Here is a 22838-nt window from a genome sequence, read left to right as displayed (position 1 = left end):
TCGCTTCTCTCTGTCGCCTATCGCCTCCCGGATCCAGCTGGAAAACTAGGCACTGCAGCTTCTGTACGTGAAGCTGCGTTGTCCACCCTGCCCTCAAATCCTCTGCTCACGTTACACACGAACCAAAACCTTCTTGTCGTTGACGTTGATGGCTATCCTGTCACGGCACTCATCGATACAGGTGCTCATCTTTCTATTATGAGTTGTTAAGAACGGCCAGCTGCAGTGCAAGTTTGCCAGCCATTTACGCCAGTGGTGGCAACCTCATCTTCGAATTCCGCCGCCAACCTCTAGCCACTGCGTGACTAAGTCGACTTTGTGTCATGAACAATACGCGCATCCTCCACTCTCCGTCGCTTCAGCTAGGATGCGTTCCACGAAGCAGGCTTTGTGCTGAAACCGTCACCGTTACGCTTTAGCCTCATCGCCGTTGTCACTGAAGGAGTTCGACGAAGCAGGCTTTGGGAGCAACAGCACAACGCCGACCTGATCTGCTACGGGTGGGAGAGTTGACGCGGGAACGCCGACGCAGGCTCCTTCCCAGGCACCGACCAAGACGCAAGACAACGCGCTACCCGGAACGGCTCCGAGTTCTACGAAGCCCCTCTGACGACGGCTCCGGACCATCGCACCGGTGTGTATGCGTGTGTGCGTGTGTGTGTGTAACCCATCCCAGAGAGAGGCGGCCTGTTTAAAATGACTGAACGAACTTTCGCGTCACCCTGTATCGGGAGAGGACCGAGTGTTTAAAAACCGCTGTTGTGCGGCTGCTCAGGTCACTCTCTCTCAAGCAGTCATGTTAGACTGATGTACTTTCTCAAACAGTCATGTTAGACTGATATAAATACTGTAAATAAACCCTTATTCCTCGTTCTCGATCAGAAGCAGTCCTTCCCTTCATCAACGTCCTCAGCGTGGATAAGTTGGACGACGGCATGGGCCAGCTACCTTCTAATTCATGCCCGACTCCAATCTTGACAACGCATCACGAGCGATGGGATTGAACCCCCAATCATAACAACTGGCTGACAGCGGTGAGATGGACTTTGCAACGTGGTGCTGTGACTGCGGTGAGTGCTTGGTTCTTGCTTTGACTCTCTAGGCTTCATTTTGTAGTTGTTCTGTTTAGAACAGTAGGGAAGCTAGATTGTTCAGTGTTAGCTAGGTTGTGTTTTCCTAGCTAGATTTAGAGAGCAGGATCAAGGCAGTAAAGCAGCATTCATGGACTTAAGGACACTCCTGAGAGACGAGTTGTTGATTGTTGGTGAGGAACTGGGCCTAGATGTACGCAAGGAAATGCTAAAATCGGAATTATTGCACCTAATTTCCGAACAGGCCAGTGAGGAAGATATTGAAATGGGGTTTGAACTTCTGAAAAAGAGAGAAGAACGAGAGAGAAAAGAAAGGGCGGAACGCGATAAAGATCGCGAGTTAAGAAAAACGCAACTTGAACTTGAAAGCAAACGTTTCGAGTTGTCTCAAGGAAATGAGGGGTCTCTGGGACGATCAAGTGAGGCAGAATCATACCGCATGGACAGACTACTAAAGCCATTTGCGGTCGGGACCGACATAGGCTTGTTCCTAAGCAATTTTGAAAGGACTTGCAAGAAGATCAACTTCGGCCCGAGTACATGGCCACAGCGGTTGCTGTCTATATTGCCGTGTGAGGCGGCGGAAGTAATCGCCAGACTGAGTGCACAGGATGCATATGATTATGCAAAAGTTAAGGCTAGTCTCCTGAAGAAATACCGCCTTTCAGCCGAAGCTTTTCGGCAAAGGTTTAGAAGCACAGGCAAGAAAGGTAGCGAGGGGTATCCGGAGTTTGCATATAGCTTAAAGGCCAACCTAGTCCAGTGGCTGAAAAGCGCGGAAGCGTACGACAGCAGAGATATGATCATAGAATGCATGTGTCTAGAGCAGTTTTACAAAAACATCCCCCAAGCTGTGAAACCGTGGGTGCAAGACAGAGGGAATGTAAACACTGTGGGAAGGGCGGCTGAATTAGCCGAAGAGTACGCAACCCGTAGAAAGTTGAACGCCGAGGACGGAAATTGGGACGGTCGAAATAGACCGCGGAAACCATTTCCGCTCAAAAGGGGTTCGCAGACTAGACGATCGGAGCCTGTAGATGTGGAGGAAAAGCCCGCAGAAAAGAGCGAGGAGAAACTTAACGGGGAAATCGCACCAAAGGAACAGAAAAGAAAATTCGAATTTTTTACGCCGATCCGCTGTTATAAATGCCACAAACTGGGACATATAGCTGTAAACTGCGGGAAGCCTAGCGTAGTTTTTTCCTACGTAGAGAAAAAAGACGAGAATATGGAACTTTTAAGCCCCTATCTTCACGACCTGCAAGTTAATGGCAAACCATGCCGAGTGCTAAGAGACAGTGCCGGCACGACGGACATTGTCCATCCGTCTTACGTGACGGTAGATGACTTCACCGGAGAAGTAGCATGGATCAAACAGGTTGTAGAAGAACACAGCTTATATCCGCCCATGGCCAAAGTCAAAATCAGTGGACCATTCGGGGAGTTAGAGACTGAGGCTGCAGTTTCCAAATTTTTGTCACTGCAGTACCCTTACATCTTTTCGAACCGTTCGAATCAGTTACTGCGTGACAAAGGGCTTAAACTGGGAGAGGGCATAGTACAGGCATTGACGCAAGGCCAAGCCCCTAAAATCGCGTCGCTTTCGGCTGAAGATGCACAAGCTGCTCCAGCGGAAGCAGAAAAGGGTATAACTTCCGTACCCGAATCCGAGCTAGGCTCGAGGGATGAAAAATCATTCGAGGAGAGCCTGCCAGCTGACCAGCTCATTGAGAGCGTACCACTAGAGTGTCCAAGTTCAAGCCTGCAGGAAGAGCAAGCTGACGCACTCACAAGCGAGACAGGGTCGTTATTATCACCGGCCTCAAAGAACTTTGATAAGCTCTTACGTGTGGATAGAGAGTCATTGGCAGCCGAGCAAGAGAATGATCAGAGCTTGGCTAAATTACATCACACAGCCAAAGAAGGCATTGCTAGGCGCAACGTGACGATACATGAGAGAGGAGGATTGTTGTATCGGCACTACAGAGATCGAAAGGGTAGGATTTTAGATCAGTTAGTCGTACCTACTAAGTATAGGGCGGACCTTTTGAGTCTCTGTCATGGAAATGGATGGTCCGGCCACCTAGGCATAAGCGAAACAAAGGAAAGATTGCTTATGGAATACTACTGGCCTAGCTGTTTCAAAGACGTAGAAAACTTTGTAAGGTCATGCGACGCCTGCCAGGGCTCTGGTAAACCAGGTGAGACATGGAAAGCTCCACTGAAGGTAGTGCCCTTAATACAGAACCTTTCAGACGACTTGTAATAGACACGGTAGGGCCTCTTCCAAAGACAAAATCGGGCTACAGGTACTTGTTTACCATGCTGTGTCCGGCTACAAAGTTTCCAGAAGCAATCCCTCTGAAAGAGCTCCGCTCCACCGAAGTAGTAGACGCGCTTTTGACAGTGTTTGCCCGAGTTCGGTTTCCAGCCGAAATTAAGGCAGATCAAGGGTCAGTATTCACGAGCGCACTGATTTCCACATTCTTGCAAAAGTGCGGGGTAAAGTTAATACACAGTTCTGTCTATCACCCTCAGTCAAACAGTGTAGAGAGGTGGCATTCGGTGCTTAAGCGAGTTTTGCGTGCTCTCTGTTACGAGCACAAGGAGGACTGGGAGAACTGTCTGCCGGCAACTTTGTTCGCTTTGCGAACGGTTCCACATGAAGCGACAGGGTTCTCGCCAGCAGAACTGGTGTATGGGAGGACACTCCGTTCTCCACTAAGGATGTTGAGAGAGATGTGGGAGGAAAGAGGGGAGAGTCCAACAGTTGTTGAATACGTGCTAAAATTGCTGGAACGGCTAAGCGCAACCGAAGAACTAGTCGGAAAGAGCATGGGAGTAGCTCAAAAGAACGCCAAATTCTATTACGACAAGAATGCGCGCCTGCGTACTTTTAACGCAGGAGACCAGGTATAATGATCCTCAAACATTCAAGAAAGAACAAGCTTGAAGTTCACTGGGACGGGCCCGTTAAAGTGTTGCACAAACTTTCAGATACTAACTATGCTCTGAAAATGCCCGGTCGCAGGAAGGAGGTGATTATATATCACTGAAATTTGATGAAGCCGTATGTAGAGCGGCGCGGAGTCGTTAACTATACCATCAAAGAGCGGGATGGCAACTAGTACCAAGTTTGAGGAGTATAATGCGACCTCCAACTCTGAAATCGGTCTAGAAGAAGTAGTAAAACATTAGGTAAGCTCACACACTCTAAGACCCGAGTAGCTAGATGAGCTAAAAGGGGTGTTAGGGGAATATCTCGACAGGTTCAGCGATCGGCCGGGTAGAACCGAACTAATAACGCATGAAATAGAGCTGACATCAACCGAACCAGTAAGATCAAAGCCTTACACGGTGTCTCCAAGACAGAGAGAGATTATGGAGGCAGAGATACAGCGCATGCTAGAGTTGGGAGTTATCGAGCCCGCTGAGAGTGACTGCACGTCACCGCTAATACTGGTAGAAACCCCTAACAGGGACCCTCGTCCGTGTGTTGACTACAGGAAGTTAAATGCCATCACTAGGGATCAGCTGTACCCGATACCCAAGATTGAGGAACGAATTGAAAGAGTTAACGCTGCTAAATACATTTCAACTGTAGATCTCGTGCGGAGGTACTGGCAAGTTCCCCTTTCAGAAAGTGCCAGCCGCTATGCCGCATTCATCTCACCTGTAGGCACTTTTCGCCCTCTCGCACTCAGCTTCGGGCTGAAGAACGCGCCGTTTAGCTTCTCTAAGTTAATGGATACTGTCCTAAAAGACTTGCAGGAGTCCGCCTTGTCCTATCTTGATGATGTAGCAATTTTTTCGGACAGCTGGGAGCAACACGTATCGCACCTCAAACAGGTGTTCTCACGGTTGAGGGAAGCCGGCTTAACGATGAAAGCGGAAAAGTGTAGATTTGGTTGTTCACAGGTTACTTATCTGGGCCATGTTGTCGGCCAAGGCATGAGACAGCCGGCCGAGGTGAAAATAGCTACGATTGGAGAATTTTCTCAGCCGCGCACGAAAACAGACCTTCGTTCATTTTTGGGACTTGTGGGGTACTATCAACGGTACATTCCGAATTACTCGCAAATGGCAAGTCCATTAACGGACGCCCTCCGAAAGGGAGCACCGAGTAGCGTACACTGGGATAAAGACAAAGAGAACGCTTTCCAAAGTTTGAAAACGCTATTGGTTTCTCGTCCTGTGCTTCGCGCGCCAGACTACACAAAGGAATTCATAGTTCAATGCGACGCAAGCGACAGAGGTATGGGCGTGGTACTTAGTCAGGTCGGCGACGATAACGAGGAGCATCATATCCTCTATGCCAGCCGTAAACTAAATGTAAGAGGGGAAGCCTACAGCGCTTCAGAAAAGGAATGCGCTTGTTTAGTTTGGGCCGCCCAGAAGTTGTCGTGTTACTTGTATGGAGCGAAGTTCATCTTCGAGACCGACCACTGTCCTCTGACGTGGCTCAATCAAATGTCACAGAACAACGGCCGCTTGCTCAGATGAAGCCTCACTCTCCAAGAGTACAACTTCTCCGTTAGATATAAAAAGGGAAAGTTGCATAGCAATGCGGATGGTTTGAGCAGGCTAATTTGAATTCTGCGTTTGAGCGTCCCGCCTAAATTTTAGGGTTACTAGTGTTAATTTTATTAAGCCAAGAAGATCCCCTCCCATTTAGCAGGATTCCCTCCATGATTGCTGAATTCGTCAGCACGACATTGCTTCAAAAATTGGTATAGCCAAATGCAGCATTTTTTTGTGTGTGTCTGCACTTACGTTTTTTTTTTTTTTTTTTGACGCCTAGCGGGTCTAAAGTGGGAGCCAATGTAAGTCATCTCGGCGCAGAGCCGTGTTGTGGGGTTGATTTTGCAGTTGCCTGTCCTGGTTGGATATTTTGGGGCGGTGACATTACCCAAGTGGTCGCTGGGAGCCAAGGCATCATCCCCCTGGCCACCAGCCGTTCTCTTCCTGCCCAGCGGTTATCTGCGCTTGACAGTGGAGATTTTCCGGGCCATGGAGCCGCTGTTAAGAACGGCCAGCTGCAGTGCAAGTTTTTGCCAGCCATTTACGCCAGTGGTGGGAACCTCATCTTGGAATTCCGCCGCCAACCTCTAGCCACGGTGTGACTAAGTCGACTTTGTTTCATGAACAATATGCGCATCCTCCACTCCGTCGCTTCAGCTAGGATGCGTTCGACGAAGCAGGCTTTGTGCTGGAACCGTCACCGTTACGCTCTAGCCTCATCGCCGTTGTGACTGAAGGAGTTCGACGAAGCAGGCTTTGTGCGCAACAGCACAACGCCGACCTTATCTGCTACGGGTGGGGGAGTTGACGCGGGAACGCCGACGCAGGCTCCTTCCCACGCACCGACCAAGACGAAAGACAACGCGCTACCCAGAACGGCTCCGAGTTCTACGAAGCCCCTCTGACGTCGGCTCCGGACCATCGCACCGGTGTGTATGCGTGTGTGCGTGTGTGTCTGTAACCCGTCCTGGAGAGAGGCGGCCTGTTTAAAATGACTGAACGAACGTTCGCGTAACCTTGTGTCGGGAGAGGACCGAGTGTTTAAAAACCGCTGTTGTGCGGCTGCTCAGCGCACTCTCTCTCAAGCAGTCATGTTAGACTGATGTACTTTCTCAAACAGTCATCTTAGACGGATATTGTCACGTGGTGGTGACGTTGAATAACACAGTAGCAATACTGTGAACGACAAAACTAACTTTTATTGGGCGAACCTGTACCCACAAAACAGGCTACACTTATAGCACAACGATAGCGGCGAACACGCTCGGCGATCGTCGTAAATCTGATCAGCGGATCGAACGCGTCGGCTTTTATACAGCAGTCGTCAAATGTTCCAGACTAATCGCTTGGACCCGCGTGTCTTTCACAAAGTTCTACAACATTCGCGTCACGCGATGAAATCAGATAACATAAGGTTTGGCGACAACAGACAGCGGATAGAAGCATCGATAACTTTCCAGAAACTTCGGATACATGCAGGCGCGTTCCGCGTTGTGCGATAACATTTGTTAAGCGGCGAAACGTGTCCCCCGATAAAGACAAGTACACGTGTCGATATAAATACTGTAAATAAACCCTTATTCCTCGTTCTCGATGAGAAGCAGTCCTTCCCTTCATCAACGTCCTCAGCATGGATAAGTTGGACGACGGCATGGGCCAGCTACCTTCTAATGCGTGCCCGACTCCAATCTTGACAACGGATCACGAGCGATGGTACTGAACCCCCAATCATAACAGAGTGCTGCCTTCCGACGACGACTGAACAAGCTCCTCACCCCTGCGTCGGCACGCGTCGTCCGCGTTGCGGATAGCGGTACTGTGCCTATCATCGGCATGTGTACGGCACGTGTCAGCATCGCCGGCCGCCACACTCCTGTCCTCTTCACCGTGATTGCTCATTGCCCCCACGACCTCATTCTCGGCCTCGATTTTCCCTCCGCGCATTCTGCTCTTATTGACTGCTCTTCCAGTACCCTTCGCCTTGAGTTGCCGATTCTCGCAGAACCTTCTGACACACCCCAGTGCCGCCTACGCCCCACCGGCTTTATTCGCCTGCCGCCAAAATCAATAGCCTATATTGAACTCTTGCCTTCCCCCCCCAGTCCCTGATGGCAAGTACCTCGTCACTCCTCTGGCCGACATTCCACTACAGTATGACGTTACCGTGCCTCACAGTATACTTACTATTACTGCGAACCGCACTTTCATGCCTATCTTTAACTTTGGATTGGCAAAGCAAATTCTACCGCAAGGTATTTGCCTTGCCAACGTTGACTGTCTCGGCGACCATCACGTGGCAACTTTATCGACCGATGCTTCTTGCGAGCTTAGCAGGCCCATCGCGCCAGCCTCGGCCGCCAATCCCAAGATACAGAAAATGGTTGCGACGGGCTTGTCTTCTGCGCAGGCTGAAGACCTTTATCAAGTATTATCGTCCTACAGAGATATTTTCGGCTTCGACGATATCCCTTTAGGCCAGACGCTCGCGGTCAAGCATCGGATTCTTACTGGCGATGCTACTCCTATTCACTGACGACCGTATCGAGTTTCTGCGTCGGAACGCCGAGTAATTCAAAGTGAAGTCAACAAAATGCTAGACAAAAACATCATTGAGCCTTCTTCGAGTCCCTGGGCGTCACCCGTAGTGTTGGCTAAGAAGAAGGATGGCACGTGGCGCTTCTGTGTAGACTACCTCCATCTGAACAACATTACTAAGAAGGACGTCTACCCGCTCCCACGTGTAGACGACGCCCTTGACTGCCTCCACGGTTCCAGCTATTTCTCTTCTATTGATCTTCCTTCTGGATACTGGCAGATTGCTGTTGACGATATGGACAGAGAAAAAACCGCGTTCATCACACCTGATGGCCTATACCAATTTAAAGTAATGCCGTTTGGATTATGCAACGCCCCTGCCACCTTTTAGCGTATGATGGACTCCTTGCTCCGTGGTTTCAAATGGTCCACATGTTTCTGCTACCTCGACGACGTCATCGTCTTCTTGCCCACGTTCGACACTCACCTTGAGCGTCTAACTGCAATACTTGATGTATTTCGAAAGGCGAAGCTGCAACTTAACTCGTCGAAATGTCGTTTCGGCCGCCACCAAATTACTGTTCTGGGCCACCTCGTTGACGCTTCCGGAGTACAGCCTGATCCCGACAAAGCTCGCGCTGTCCGAGACTTTCCGGTTCCGAAGACAGCCGCAGACGTTCGAAGTTTTGTCGGGCTATGCTCGTACTTTCGTCGTTTTCTTCAAGATTTTGCGGCAATTGCTAGACACCTCACTAATCTTTTGAAGAAGGGCGTACAATTCTCGTGGGGTCCTGCAGAAGCCGCCGCCTTCTCTCGACTGGTCACTCTTCTCTCCTCACCACCCATTCTCGCCCACTTCGACCCTGATGCCCCTACAGAATTGCGTACAGATGCCAGCGGTCATGGTGTAGGTGCCGTCTTAGCCCAGCGTCAGCGTGGCCAGGATCGCGTTATTGCTTATGCGAACCGCCTCCTCACACCACCGGAGCGCAACTATTCCATTACGGAACGAGAATGCCTTGCTGTAGTCTGGGCGGTTGCGAAGTTCCGTCCTTACTTCTACGGTCGCCCTTTTTTCGTAGTCACTGACCATCATGCTCTCTGCTGGCTCTCATCCCTAAAAGATCCTACAGGCCGGCTTGGTCGATGGGCTTTGAGACTACAAGAATTTTCGTGTTCCGTGGTCTACAAGTCTGGCCGCCTGCACCAAGACGCTGACAGCTTGTCGCGTTACCCTGTTGACGACCCTGACTCCTCCAATATTACCAGTGCTGCTTAATTGTATATTATCTGTGTCGCAGCTGCTTCATTTCGCCGACGAGCAACGTCGTGACGCCTACATCAGAGCACTCATCGACCGTTTTGAACACTCTCCGTCCCTCCGTCCGACGCCATTCTACGCCTCTTTGTCCTCCGCGACGGTACTCTGTACCGCCGTAACCTTCATCCGGACGGCTCTGAGTTCCTACTTGTCACTCCTAAACACCTCCGCTCAACCGTTCTAGAAGAGCTCCACGACGCACCAATGACAGGACAACCTTCGCGTACCCCTAACCTATGACCGTGTACGTCGCCGTTCTTTTCTGGCCGGGCCTTGCCCGTTCCGTACGACGTTATGTCGCCGCTTGTGAACTTTGCCAACGACGCAAGAAGCCTTCCCAGCTCCCCGCTGGTTACCTGCAGCTGCTCGACATCCCTGCCGAGCCCTTCCATCGTGTCGGCTTAGACCTTCTCGGCCCATTTCCGGAATCTACATCAGGAAACAAGTGGGTTGCTGTCGCGGCGGACTACGCGACCCGTTACGCCGTAACCCGCGCTCTTCCGACCAGTTGCGCAACTGATGTGCGGACTTCCTCCTGCATGATATCATTTTGATTCATGGTGCTCCGCGTCAATTGCTAACAGACCTTGGCCGTACGTTCTTAGCCAAAGTCATTGACGACATCATGCGTGCCTGCTCAATACACCATAAATTTACCACCGCCTACCACCCTAAAACGAACGGCCTCACTGAGCGTTTCAACCGCACCCTTACAGACATGCTATCTAAATACGTTTCAGACGACCACCGTGACTGGGACCAGGCTCTACCTTACATTAAATTTGCGTATAACTCTTCCCGTCTCCAAGCTGCTGGCTTTTCTCCTTTTTACCTCTTGTATGGCCGTGAACCGACGCTACCACTGGACACTGTGCTTCCGTCCACCCCAGCTTCAACTAGCGCTTATGCCCGTGATGCTATCGCCCATGCTGACCATGCTCGCCAACTTGCGCGCACTCGTCTACAAAGGCTCTCAAGGCAAACAAAGGCAACGCTACGACCTCCGTCACCGTGATGTCCATTTTGTGCCCGGCACCCTCGTGTTGCTTTGGTCACCATCGCGTAAAGTTGGCCTTTGTGAAAAACTGCTTTCCTGCTACACAGGCCCACATCGCGTGCTTCGCCAAGTAACCGATGTCACCTACGAAATCGCTCTAGCCACGCCTGCTACGTCCTCCGCTGTGACAACCAGTGACATTTCACGTCGCCCGACTCAAGCCCTACAACTCTCCACGCGCCTTGGATATTTAACACTACCGTGACGGCGCTTTTGCCGCCGGGGGGTACTATTACGATATCATGGAGCGACGCTCAAGGGACGAGCCGGTGCGAGAACGACGACGAAATGGGTCTGTGCCCTTGGCGCGGGCGAGTGTCGACCTGATGGTCTGGCTCCAGTGTAAATACCCTGTATATACCTCTTTCATCTGTGTTTTTCCACACGTAACAATTATTTCCTTTCACTCAAGAATTTTTAATGCATCGCAGTGATCGGTCGCATAGGCCAAGCTTTAACATACTAGCAAGCGCATCTATGTGACTTACAATATAGAATGCCCTTTGAACGTCAGAGTAGTGCGATTGTTATATTCCCACATATGCCTCCATGTTCAACGCATGGGACCATTTTAAGCACAGCATCCATATTATATAACAACCTTGTTCAAGCCCTGTCACGTAGTCGGAAAGGACCCTCGCTTGTTCACACTGCCCTTGCAAACGACTGTCCACCATCTTCTCCACTTCCTTACAGAGACAGCTTGTGAGGCTTACGGGCCCAAAGGAGCCAAGAGGACTTTTTCCAGGTTTCAGTATTGGAATAACACGAGCGACTTTCCATGAATCCGGTGCAGTCTCTCTTATCCACATAAGGTTAAATAATTCCAGTAGAGTCGTTCTAATTGCAGATTCGAGGTCTTTTAACAGCACACACGTAACACCTTCTGATCCTGCAGCGCTCTTCGTGCGGCAGACTGTAGGAGCACATTTTAGCTCGTTTAAGGTGTCAATCAAGTTTACACTGGTGCGTTGAAAAGAATGACCGCACTTTCTTCTCTGCGAGTGCTACAGAACGTGAAACTGTTGGCAAGTGAATGAAATTCCTGGTCAGGTTATCAGCAGACAGAATTAGTCAGCAACGGCTGGTTCTGATGTGCTGCGAGTTATTTCAAGGGCTCTCAAAAGATGACTCTGCGTAACTAGATGGGACAAAGAACCATATTCCTGGAACTGATGTGAAAGAACACAATGTTTCGTAATATTCACGCCACCGTCTCTTACCTAATTTCTGCAGACACCTGCGCGAGCGTGTGTGAACTTTTAGTGCATTTTTTTTTTCGAGTCGTCCGCAGCGGTACGCACGTTCTTCCCGTTCTTATCGCATTTCCTGGTCCATGCGTTTCATTCCTAGATAGACACTGGGTGCTCTTTTCATTATAATTTTATTTGTGATTAAACGCCCGTGTTGTCTTCCACCGTCCCTCGTCCCTCGTGCGCTGCTACTACGCTTTCAAGAATGAGTGAATGAAGAAACGAAATCGATTTCAACCAACCGCGTGGTTCCCAATGCAGTAGTATAAATATTCGGACTTAACCAGCGATGCCAATACAATTATGCCAATGGTTTTTTTAGAAGCAGATGAATGCGGTGAAGTTCTAAAGATTTGTTGAAAAGCGCCGTAAACGAGGTTAGGGCGACATTCCTAAACTGCACTACCTTAGGGATCGCCCAATGAAAGCAGTTACAGATAGCCGGAAAAAACAACTGATCTTACAATGACGAGAATGCTATTCGCAATAAAATTTTGCAATTCACAAGGGCTCGGAACAGTTAGATAATGAAGAAAGAAAAGCGCTTGTCTGTCAGTTGCAAGAAAGTTTGTCTTCCTCCACTGTAGTGTCGGCAAACCGCGCTGCCCTTCTCGAGCTTCCTCGAGACGTGGCCGATGCCCTGGTTAGACTGCACGGTGACCCGTACGCCTGGTGGTTCGGTCAGCTGATGGCCTACATCATGCGTCCTTCCAAGAGATTGCTGGAGCTCATCACGCAAGCCAAGAGAAAGTTGCAGTTCCAATCGCCCATTGTCGGGTAAGTGGTGCCACGCGGAACTACTCTCATCGTCTCGGCAGTGGTAAAGTAAAATATTTTTCGTAGTTATAGTGCAATCATCTGTAAATAAGTTCTAGGATCATAGTTGGTTAAACCACGTTGGCGGGCTAGCTTTTTTAATCCATGATCGAATGTGTAAACGCGGCTGAACGAGGACGTAGAAGAAACCGACACACAGAGACAGCGCGGTTTTTGTGTGCCTGTTTCTACGTCCTCGTTCAGTGGCGCTTACACATTGTATCAAGGATCGTACTGCCATAAATATTTTTTAAATACTTGGCTGTTAGTCACGTGTGGTGTACAACGAAATTTACAGTGGTTTCTCCATATTCCTCTGCGTGGGTTGACCAGACATGACCTACCTTCGCACCCTATACGCCAGGGAGTTGTTTCTCTCCGTATTCCTCAGTGTGGGCTGACCCGACGTGACCTACGTTCACCCTCTCTACGCCAAGGAGTGGTTTCTCTCCGTATTCCTGTGTGTGGGTTGACCCAACGTGGCCTATGTTTACCCCCTCAATACCAGGGAGTTGTTTCTCTCCGTATTCAGTGTGGGTTGACCCGACGTGACCTACGTCCACCCCCTATTCGCCAGAGAGTGGTTTCTCTCCGCGTTCATCTGTGTGGGTTGACTCAACGTGTCCTGACAAGGTCCTCTACCAGGCAGTAAGTGAGAATGAGGTTGCCCGGATGGTGGGGGGCATAAAAAACCAGCGAGCCGCCACGTGGAGACAATTCTCGGTCCTTGCGTGCAGGAGCACCCATGCCGAACGTTTCGCTACTTCTTTTGTCGTGGAGCGCATTGCTTACCAGTGGCAAGATGTATGAAACATGTTATTGCATTTACATCACCTTGTCTTCCCTGCCGAACCCTCTTCGATGGTCAACCTAGTTCGAGCTACAAGCAGACGCTGTTGAAGGTCGCTGAAACCCCGTCCCCATAACAAGAGGCAGTAGCCTTAACGCCGTCTAGAAGCAGAGCGAGAGACGGGCGAACAAGATTACGCCCACAGCGAGGCGGAACAGGACGAAATCCCGCAACCTGTCTGTAGGCCAGCCCGTGCACAGTGCAGCGCCGGGCCGCGCATCCCCCGACACATTTACACCCTGAGACGATCCAACCTAGGGTAAGTCGATGAAAAGCTCCATTCCGAGTCGAGACACGTTCCTCCTGAATGTCCAGTGCCCACGCAAAACGTCATGTCAATCACGTGAGCGTCTGGAAAGACGAGATGCTCGAGGGCTTCCAACAACATTCAGGCTCTGTAACGAGTCGAGGACACTCCAAGAAATAGTGCTTAATGTCACTGTGAGTCTTACAAGCGACACACAACGGCAACGCGGCGAGCCCGATAATGTATAGCGATGCAGCCTTGCCTCCTCAGCGCCTTTGTCGCATACTATCCCCATACTTTGCTACTTATCGGTCTTTTGTGGCGGGGCAAGTAACGCACGCTAACACTTTGCCAACTATTTGCAAAAATCCCTAAGTGAGCCCGTCGCTGTTTCCGCGTGCACCAAATATCAGCGATATACGCTAAGTGCGGCTCTAAAGCAAACGGGCAACCTGACACAATGAGCAAAGCGAAGGAGCCACCTGCAAGGATGCTCTCGCGTGCCGATGCGCAGGCTGCACGTGCGTCGCACGGACAAGGAGAGCGAGGCGTCGTTCCACGAATCGGAGGAGTACATGGAGCACGCGGAGGCGTTCTTTGCCGCCGTGGGACCACACGTCCCTCGAAGGGTGTTCGTCGCTACGGACGAGCCGGACGTATTTCACGAGCTTCGCCACAGGTACGTTCACACCATGCGGCTGCTATCACCGTCCATAGATGGCGCGGCGGGTCAAGAGAGAGTTTTAGAGTGTCCGGTATCCCGGTAAACGCAAGCGACGTTTTACCGAAGTTACCGTTTACCGAGGCGCAAACCGGAACGGCCTGCAAGGTGCAGCCACCTGCTGGCGCAGAGCCTCACCAGATAAGCAGAGCTAATATATTGCAGTAAGCAACTGCATTTTACTTTGCTGCTGCTGTAAACTTTAAGGGACGACTTAATCGGGTTGCTGCCGAAAATTTATACCAGTAGCAAAGTAAGATACACTTCGTTAATGCAATATTAGCTGTATTTGTCCGGTTGAGCTCTGCACCACCAGGTGGGCTCACTGTGAAGGCCGTTGACGTTTACGCTTCCGATTATTCGGTAAAACGCCCAGTCCTCTTGCGTTTACGGTAATACCGGACGCGCTAAAACTCTCTATTAAACACGTTGACTCATATGTACGAAATTTGGAGAGAGAGATAGAATTTTATTGTGTCCTCGATGGGCTCCCGGGGTGGCGGGGTTGGGAGCTAGACGAACCCGCAGTCCCCCCTTCCTCAGACGGCGGCCAGTACTTGCATTCTGGTGGCGTCTTCAGCCATCCGGACGGCCCAGAGCCGCCTTTATGTGGCAATATTGTATGGAAGGGTCGCAAAAGAATAACTGGGTCTACGAAAGGTGGCTGCGCAAGCGGTGCTCATTAATCGAGGTATGAAATGACAGAGGCAGAAAGAGACAGACAAGATCCGGTCATCGGACTATGTATTTGTCTGTTTATCCGCAACATCACGGTGATGCCGAAAATGCGCCTAGAGTGTCGATATAGTTGCTACCGCCATAATCATTGCAAATTCCGTGGTAAACACTTTGCTGTACAAGGATACGTCTGCAGTGCGCAGACAGTACACATCGTGTTTCCACTAGCACCATAAAAGGTTGCCGCATTATTCCAACGGAACATAAGTTTTCGTGCCAGTGCATATTTAAACTGAGGCTGATTACGGTTGATCCAGCATCCATAAGAGCTACTGACGTATATTAGGCATCAGGTCAACAAGTAGGCAAATTTGTTTAGAACTAAATCTGGAGCATGTATATCCAGTGACCACCTCGCCTGCACCGTGTATTCTTCCGGAGGTCGTGACGCCGAGCGACAACACGAGATTGCGTTGCACGGGAAGTTGTTGAACTGCGACAAAATATGGCGGTCATGGGTTCAGGAAGTGACCCTGGCTGAACCGGAAGGCGAGCGCGGTTCGACCACGGCATAGAGGAACGTGGATCATTTCGCTGGCGGGACACAGAGTCTTGGAACAATCGGTGGCAGTATCCCTAAATGCGTCCCGGGACACCGCGAGTCTCAAGAGGAGGTTCAGATGCGCGCGGCTACTCGAAGTGATCGTCCACACCGGCAGACACGAGATAGCTGCTCCGATAACGCCTCTCGGGTCCAGTCAAGCTGCTTATCGCAGTCTGTGACCCAGGAGGACGTTTCTAGTGAATACTAGAAGAATTGGTAAAGTTCAAGTTGAAGTTGTTCAAGTTGATCGTCCCCATCGCCGGTGGATCGGTGGAACGGAACCATTGTTCCAAGTTGAAGCGCAGTCGGTATGTGGGTTCAGACCACAGCTCATTTATGTACTTAGCCACGTTCGCTGCTTTAACAGATAATTGCCACAACAGCGGTCACGCGGGTTCTCTGCGTAGAATGTCATCATCGTAATGGCCGATTTCGGGACAGCGAAGTAGTTATTCGCATATGCGATACGTCGTGCGGTCAACGACAGGCCGCACAAACAACAAACTGGCGTCCACACTGGCTCGTCACATTATTCCAAGGGCCAACTTTTGGTATTATTCGTCGCATGTTCAGGTTTCGAAACGTATGGCAATGCTGCATAACGAGAGGAGGCCGCCGCCAAAGCTTGTGAGCGGTGATGCCGGCTAACACCCCCGAGGTTAGTTGTAGTACCGAAACACAAATACCTCACAAAGTGAATGGGAGAACGACGCCGCGACAGCTCTGTTGCTAAGTTCGTATCCCACTGGCGGTCAGTTGTTTTTTCATCCACTTTAATTTCCATTTATTTATTATTTATTTAATCCATTTAGTAAGTACAAGTAATTTCCCCTATGTTCTCCTTGGTGTCTTTGTTTGTTGGCTTGTACATGAAACATAAGAAATACATGAAACATAAGATAAATACATGAGACATTATTTTAGTTATCCCACCACAATATTGTCGTCGCTGAGAAAAATAATCGGAAGGAATGCGTTCGGTTTAAGCCTCTAAAACTCAAGTGCAGTACCACATAAAGAAAAAAATCAAATTCGTTGGCCCTTATTTCTGGCCATGAGGAGTCCATTTGCACAAACAAAACGCTATGAAAGGGTTTTTGACTAAAAGCTTAATTAGCGTAGTTGTTAATTTATTAGTAATTCGTTCGCTGAACTATCCACTACTGAAAATGACGCTCCAGCATTTCGAAAGCGCCGCTATGGGCTATGCATTGTTTTCCGCGCTTAATCGGAATTTCTCGGTGTCAAAGTCAGCCTAGCAAAAAAGAAAAAAAGAACACGTTGCGCATTATAAGGCTAAACACTGAAACGCACAAAATTGTAAAAGGCTGGAAGCGTTGCCCGTCGTTGTACTAGCACGAAAGCTGTTTTCCCTCAGCGTATCCGCTGGTTACGAGGCGAGGACGCAATGGATAAAGTACAGTTTTCTCTTGCCTATGTATGAAAGCAAATAGGCGGGAACACGATTATTCGCGCGGCACGAAGCTGCAACGGCTTTCTCGGGAGGAAAGCCTGGCGGGTTGTCACGTGCAGGTACCCGAACTACTCGTTCGTGGGCGACGAGGCGGCCTCGGCGGCGGCCCGGGAGCAGCGCACGCGCTACTCGCTGCGCTCGCTGCTGCCGCTGGCCAGGGACGCGCTGCTGCTCGCCGAGTGCGACCTGGTGGTGTGCACGCTCTCGTCGGGCGTGTGCCGCGTCGTCTACGAGCTCATGCAGGCGCGGCGGACCGATGCCTCGGCGCAGCTGGTGTCGCTGGACGTGGACTACTTCTACGCGTTTGTCCAGTTCCCGGCGAGGAGGGTCATTTACAGGTCAGTGGCGCACCCGATGGCGTAGCGACAGCGAGCGTCAGCCCTGCCTGCCTCTTTCGCGACGGCTTGATCGATCTAGCTGTGCCTTGTAAGCATCCAGTCAGCAGAGGCTAAAGACTAATAGCACCCAAACGTGAGCAGCCTTCACACTGAGACGCTTGGTTCGTGACAATATACTTTTGCAACTCGCCGCAAGACCTGTTCATCTTGTTACCTTACATATTTAATTTGGTTTCAAGTCAGCACACTACACGAAAGACAAAATTGAAGGGAATGCAAACGCATTTAAAACCATCTTCTGCACCGTTTAATATAATCATTCATCACGATAAGTTATCTCTCAAAATTGTGCAAACAAAAAAAATCTGGACGACGCTTAAGCTTCGCCTCTAAGAGTGGACGCGGTAGCATTCAAAGATTCCCGACTGCTTCTCCCGGCAAAGTGCAGCGCGCGCAACTGTAATGTTTGCCCGGAAACGCTCGCGGCGAACGCTGTGCACGACGGCGGCCTCTTGCGTGGGCCGCGATGGATGGATGGATGTTATGAGCGTCCCCTTTGGAACGGGGCGGTTGGTTGCGCCACCAAGCTCTTGTTATTTTATTGCCTAATGCCAAACTGCCTAATTGCCTAATTACCAAACTTTCTGAACATCTATCTCGCACGCCTCCGTTGTTTGTCGTTTCCCTACTTTTCTACCACTAGTCTTACAATCGCTGCTTACTAAACTCTACTGCGGACACGTTTACTTTCCCCCTGCTCTCACTGAACCCAAGGGCTTCAGGGAGGACAGAGGTGCCTAAATCGACTGCTGGACGATTTAGCGATAGCTGGGCGACCGACTGCTGCGATATCTTCGCATTATAATAAAACATGCTCCTTTGTTTCCCTAGCTTTACCGCAGCCAAGCACATGGTTCTCCTTCCTTCTTATATCTTGCTTTATATATGCGTGTTGTAAGGCATCCTGATCACGCTTCAAAAAGTAATGAGCTTCCCTTTGAGTTATCATAAATTGTTTCTTTCCTGATTTCGTTCTTTGCTCTTAAGTATAGTTACTCATGACAGGTTTCTTTTCCATTGCCGCCGACTTGTCTCCGACTTTCCACTTGACGTTCTTTGTTGTCATGCTGCTCACCATACAGGTCGCATACTTGCTGGTATGCTTCCTAGTTCTTTTTCTCCACCGCGAATCAATGTTTTTCCTGTACAGATACCTGAAAACTCTCCCAGCCCATTTACTTTCTTCCACATTCCTCAGTCGCTCTTCATAATCAATTTTACTCTGAGCTTCTCTCACTTCAGAACTTGTCCAGCATATATCACCCAGCAGAGCTTCATTTGTGGTCTTCCTGTGAGCGCCCAATGCGAGGTGTACCACTGACCTTTGGTTGCCATCGAGTCCTAATTCTAACCCTGATTTCAAGCAAACAGCCGCACTTCCAAATATAAGTCCTGGAACCATTACACCTTTCCACATACCCCGGAGCACCTCGTACCTATTGTGTCCTCCATAGCACTCTGTGTTTCATTATGGCCGTATTTCTCTTCGCCTTTGCTGTTATTGTTTTCCCTGTGTTTCCAGATATCTGTCGCCTTAGTTTATCCATATACCAAGGTATTTGTATTCTTTTACACGAGGTATTTTCTTACCCTTAATTGACACTGTTCTGGCCCTGAACTGACACTTTGCTTGTTAGCTAGCGATACAATGGTCGTCCGCATAAAACAAACCTGGGATCTGCTGCTCTACTACTCTACCCGCCTGTTTGTATGGATGGAGGGATTTTATGGGCGACCCCTTTGGAACGGGACAGTGGTTTGCGCCACTAAGCTCTTGCGATTATACGGCCTAATGTCCTACCTAGGTTAAAAAAGAAAGATGTATGAGACGGAGGCGAGCGCCATCTGGAAGTGTTTCAAGGAAGCTGGCGCACCGCTCCGTGGACTGATATTTACGCGCCAGCGTGCGCAAATGGCGTGTGCCGTCTCCGGTCTATGTATTGTAGAAACGACGTCCGACGCCGGATGGGAGACGCCCACACCGGATTTTCTTCGACACGGGCTCCTTAACGCTATCGCGCTAAATACCCATAGTCCGCTTGCTTTGCTTGCTGCTTCGGGCGCTACATTGTGAAGATATCTATCTAGCCGCCTGTCTGTTTAGGCTCCGCTGGCCTCCTTGAAGCCCTTGTACTCAGCGATAGCATGGGGAAAGTAAACATGTCGTCCGCAGTAGAGATAAATGAAATAGTGGTTCTCAATAGTGGTTCAGAAAGTTTGATGCTAGAAATTTTTCGTCTGTAAGAAAAGTAACACGATGGGTAAGATATTACGCTAAAATAAAAAAAAGAGCATGGTGGTGTAACTTACCATCCAGCTTCTAGGGACAGCTTAAAGCATGCATCCGTCCATCCATCCCAAAACCCCCCACTCTCTCTCTCTCTCTCTCTTGAGGTGTTCGTGTTTTACAGGTCCAGGAGCTCTAGTCTCTAAACAGTACAACACAAGTGCCTGTTCGTCCCTACTTGTGTCCGTGTTTCCACGCATGCCTTTCAGTAGCACGAATTTTTCCCATTCATCTATCAGGCTTTTCGCAGATGACTGCGTCATTTATCGCAAGATAACTAACCCCACTGATTCTGATCAGCTTCAAGACGATCTTAGAAGCATATCCAACTAGTGCGATAAATGGCTCATGCGACTAAACGTTAATAAATGTAAAACAATGCATGTATCGGGCCGCACTAACATTGACAACACGCGTGTTTACTTACTTTACGATACTTCTCTTGAATCTGTCAACTCGTACAAATACCTAGGTGTTCATATTTCACGTAACTTATCATGGCATACGCACATCAAACACGTCACTAATAACGCTAACCGGGCTCTTGGATACTTGCGTCGAAATTTCTCTGCTGCGTTTATGCCGATAAAGCTTACCCTCTACAAAACATTAGTGCGACCAAAGCTAGAATATCCATCCATAGTATGGGATCCCTATCAAATCACACTAATAAACACACTAGAATCCATCCAGAATCGCGCAGCACGCTTCATCTTATCTAACTATTCCCGTTACGCCAGCATCACTTCCATGAAAAACACACTTACTCTACCAGACCTTTCATTGCGCCGTAAATGTGTCTTTTCCAAAGGCTGTATCACCACAACCCACTATTAAAGGATCATCTTATTACTCATTTCATCGCGTTTCGATCACATGTTTAAAGTTGGTGCCCCATTTTTTAGAACAAAAATGTGTCATGGTTCTTTTATTCCTAAGACCAGCGCCGACTGGAACGACCTTCCTCTCTCCATCGCTGCCATTACTGATGTTAACAACTTCAAGACTGTTGTATTTACTGCCGTTTTTTAATACCTATTATTGTATAATTAGTGTTTATTTTTCACATACTACTCCTTTCTGTAATGCCTTCGGGCCAGGAAAGTATCCGAAATATATAAATAAATAAATAAATTCCTACCAACTTGCTCAACTCTCAGTCGTTCTAAGCTTTTACGTGTTATTTCGCTGCGGTTATCGCCGCCTGGCCAGTCTAAGCTGGCGCCTTGAAATGTCTGCTAACTGCGGGGCCTCTTGCGCGCAGCCACCGACCCCTGCACCCAAAGGAGCTGTGGCTGCGAGAAGGGGACGCTGTGGAGAGGCTGGGCGACCACTCGGTCATTGGCGAGGCACGACGCAAGAAGTTCCTGGACGGCGTCTCTGTTGGCGCGTTGCCCGGCACCGTGCTCACTGGGCTCTACCCAACCTACAAGAGCGTGCCGCAGTTACGCGTTGCAGCCTCAAAGCTCACCTCATGGACCTGATACCGTCCTGGGAAATGAAAAAAATAAAGATAAAATGGAGCAAGTCTTGGAAGCACATTAGGGAAAAAATAAGGATGACATGCAGACGGACTAGAGTAGAGCTGTAGGTCATAACCACATGCGGCCAATAGACTTTTCAGCCAAGGAAACCACAAAAGAAATTGACTGTTCCTTTAAATGAAATTATGGGAATAATAACGAAAACCTGAATGAATGTGGCCTGTAAGGCAATTTGCCACATGAGAGAGCAGGATTACATTCCCACCGGCGCTGATTTCCAGCATCAGCTTTCCTGTAAACATCTGTGCGTTCAAAGAATCGCTGAGTGAGTGTGTTCTAGGTATCGTATAATTATGCACCTCGCCTTGGCCTGAAGCTTTCTTTAAGCCGAATGGTTATTTATACAAGTGGGTGCACGCGCATACAATCATACAAAAGAAAGTACCAACCACGACGCGATCACGGTGTTGAATAACAGGTGTGACTCCAGAAAAATTAAGCGGCATACAAATAGACGTATCGCTTAGACATTAATCACCATATTTCAATACGGTAATTCATATTTTAAAGCACCGCTAGTGTATCTCTTGCGGCGGTGTCTTTGCTTCTGACCAGAATTTCTATGTAGCTAAATCGCGGCCGCATCCACACTGTATAACATGCGATAAAAGAAATTAATTTATGAAGCTAAACACATGCGCCCAAGGATGTGTCAGCGATCCCAACCGATACGAAATGTAGATTGCAAGCAGCATAACTGTGTTTTCAATGCCTTGCTTGTGAAAGGCAAAAAATAAGTTTGATGAAAAGTATCTTTATTTCTGCGCAATAGTCAGGCAGAAGCAGTCATTGAAGATCATTTGCGTGTTAAAATAATAATAATACTAAAGAAAACATCACAGTGTAAGCAATCAACGAAATTAAAGAAGCTCTACGCGTTAGCTAAAATCATGAGAAAAATATATATGAGTGACGAATAGAAATGGATATCAAGCAAATAATGGTTAGAAGAATGGCAGCGCGTCACTGTGTTCTGAAAAATAAAAACGATTTAGATACAGCTGTGTCTGGTGCACTGCGATAAGTTAATCTGAGTCCGGCTGACCAAATTTATTTTTAAGAATTCGTGCAACTTCGCCTACAAGTAATAACAACGATACAATGTTTTCAAGGCAAAGATTGGCGTGGTTCGAAGCGGCGACTGTCTCTCTTCTGATGTTGTGCAGCCCCTAGCTGTTTACGACGCAAATCATCACGTTTTTTTTTTCTTTGGGGGGGGGGGGGGGGGGGTATGGAAAATAATCCTAATCCTGCTGCTGCGCTGCAATGAAACGCACAGCAGCAAAACATTCTCCTGGAAAAAGAAGCCCAATTATCTTGGGAAAGTGGCCACCCGAAATAAAAATAAAAATCGGAAGTTTGATGATGTGTCCGCGACAGGAACGTCAGCTGATGAAGGGATCCCGCTCTGCCCAGCCAATCAGCATGCAGAAAGCTCCGG

At 49.0% G+C, this 22838-nt stretch overlaps 1 protein-coding gene across 3 annotated transcripts in view; it reads left to right on the top strand.

Annotated features, from left to right (window-relative positions):
• Positions 1 to 22542, top strand: part of LOC126532265 (alpha-(1,6)-fucosyltransferase-like) — a 61335-nt gene extending 38793 nt beyond the window's left edge. The window contains exons 4-7 of one of the 3 annotated variants that reach the window (XM_055071560.2): positions 12366 to 12555; positions 14206 to 14370; positions 17228 to 17506; positions 21118 to 22542. In XM_055071560.2, coding sequence (XP_054927535.2) covers positions 12366 to 12555; positions 14206 to 14370; positions 17228 to 17506; positions 21118 to 21337 — 854 coding nt within the window. In that variant the 3' untranslated portion in view covers positions 21338 to 22542. The remainder of the gene's footprint in view (positions 1 to 12365; positions 12556 to 14205; positions 14371 to 17227; positions 17507 to 21117) is intronic. The other 2 variants (XM_055071559.2, XM_072288500.1) reach the window with 2 other exon arrangements.
• The last annotated feature ends 296 nt before the right edge of the window (positions 22543 to 22838 follow it).

This window comes from Dermacentor andersoni, chromosome 5 (genome assembly GCF_023375885.2).
Source record: "Dermacentor andersoni chromosome 5, qqDerAnde1_hic_scaffold, whole genome shotgun sequence".
NCBI lineage: Eukaryota > Metazoa > Arthropoda > Arachnida > Ixodida > Ixodidae > Dermacentor > Dermacentor andersoni.
The sequence above is the reverse complement of the archived record's forward strand: the minus strand, read 5'-3'. Positions and strand labels throughout refer to the sequence as shown.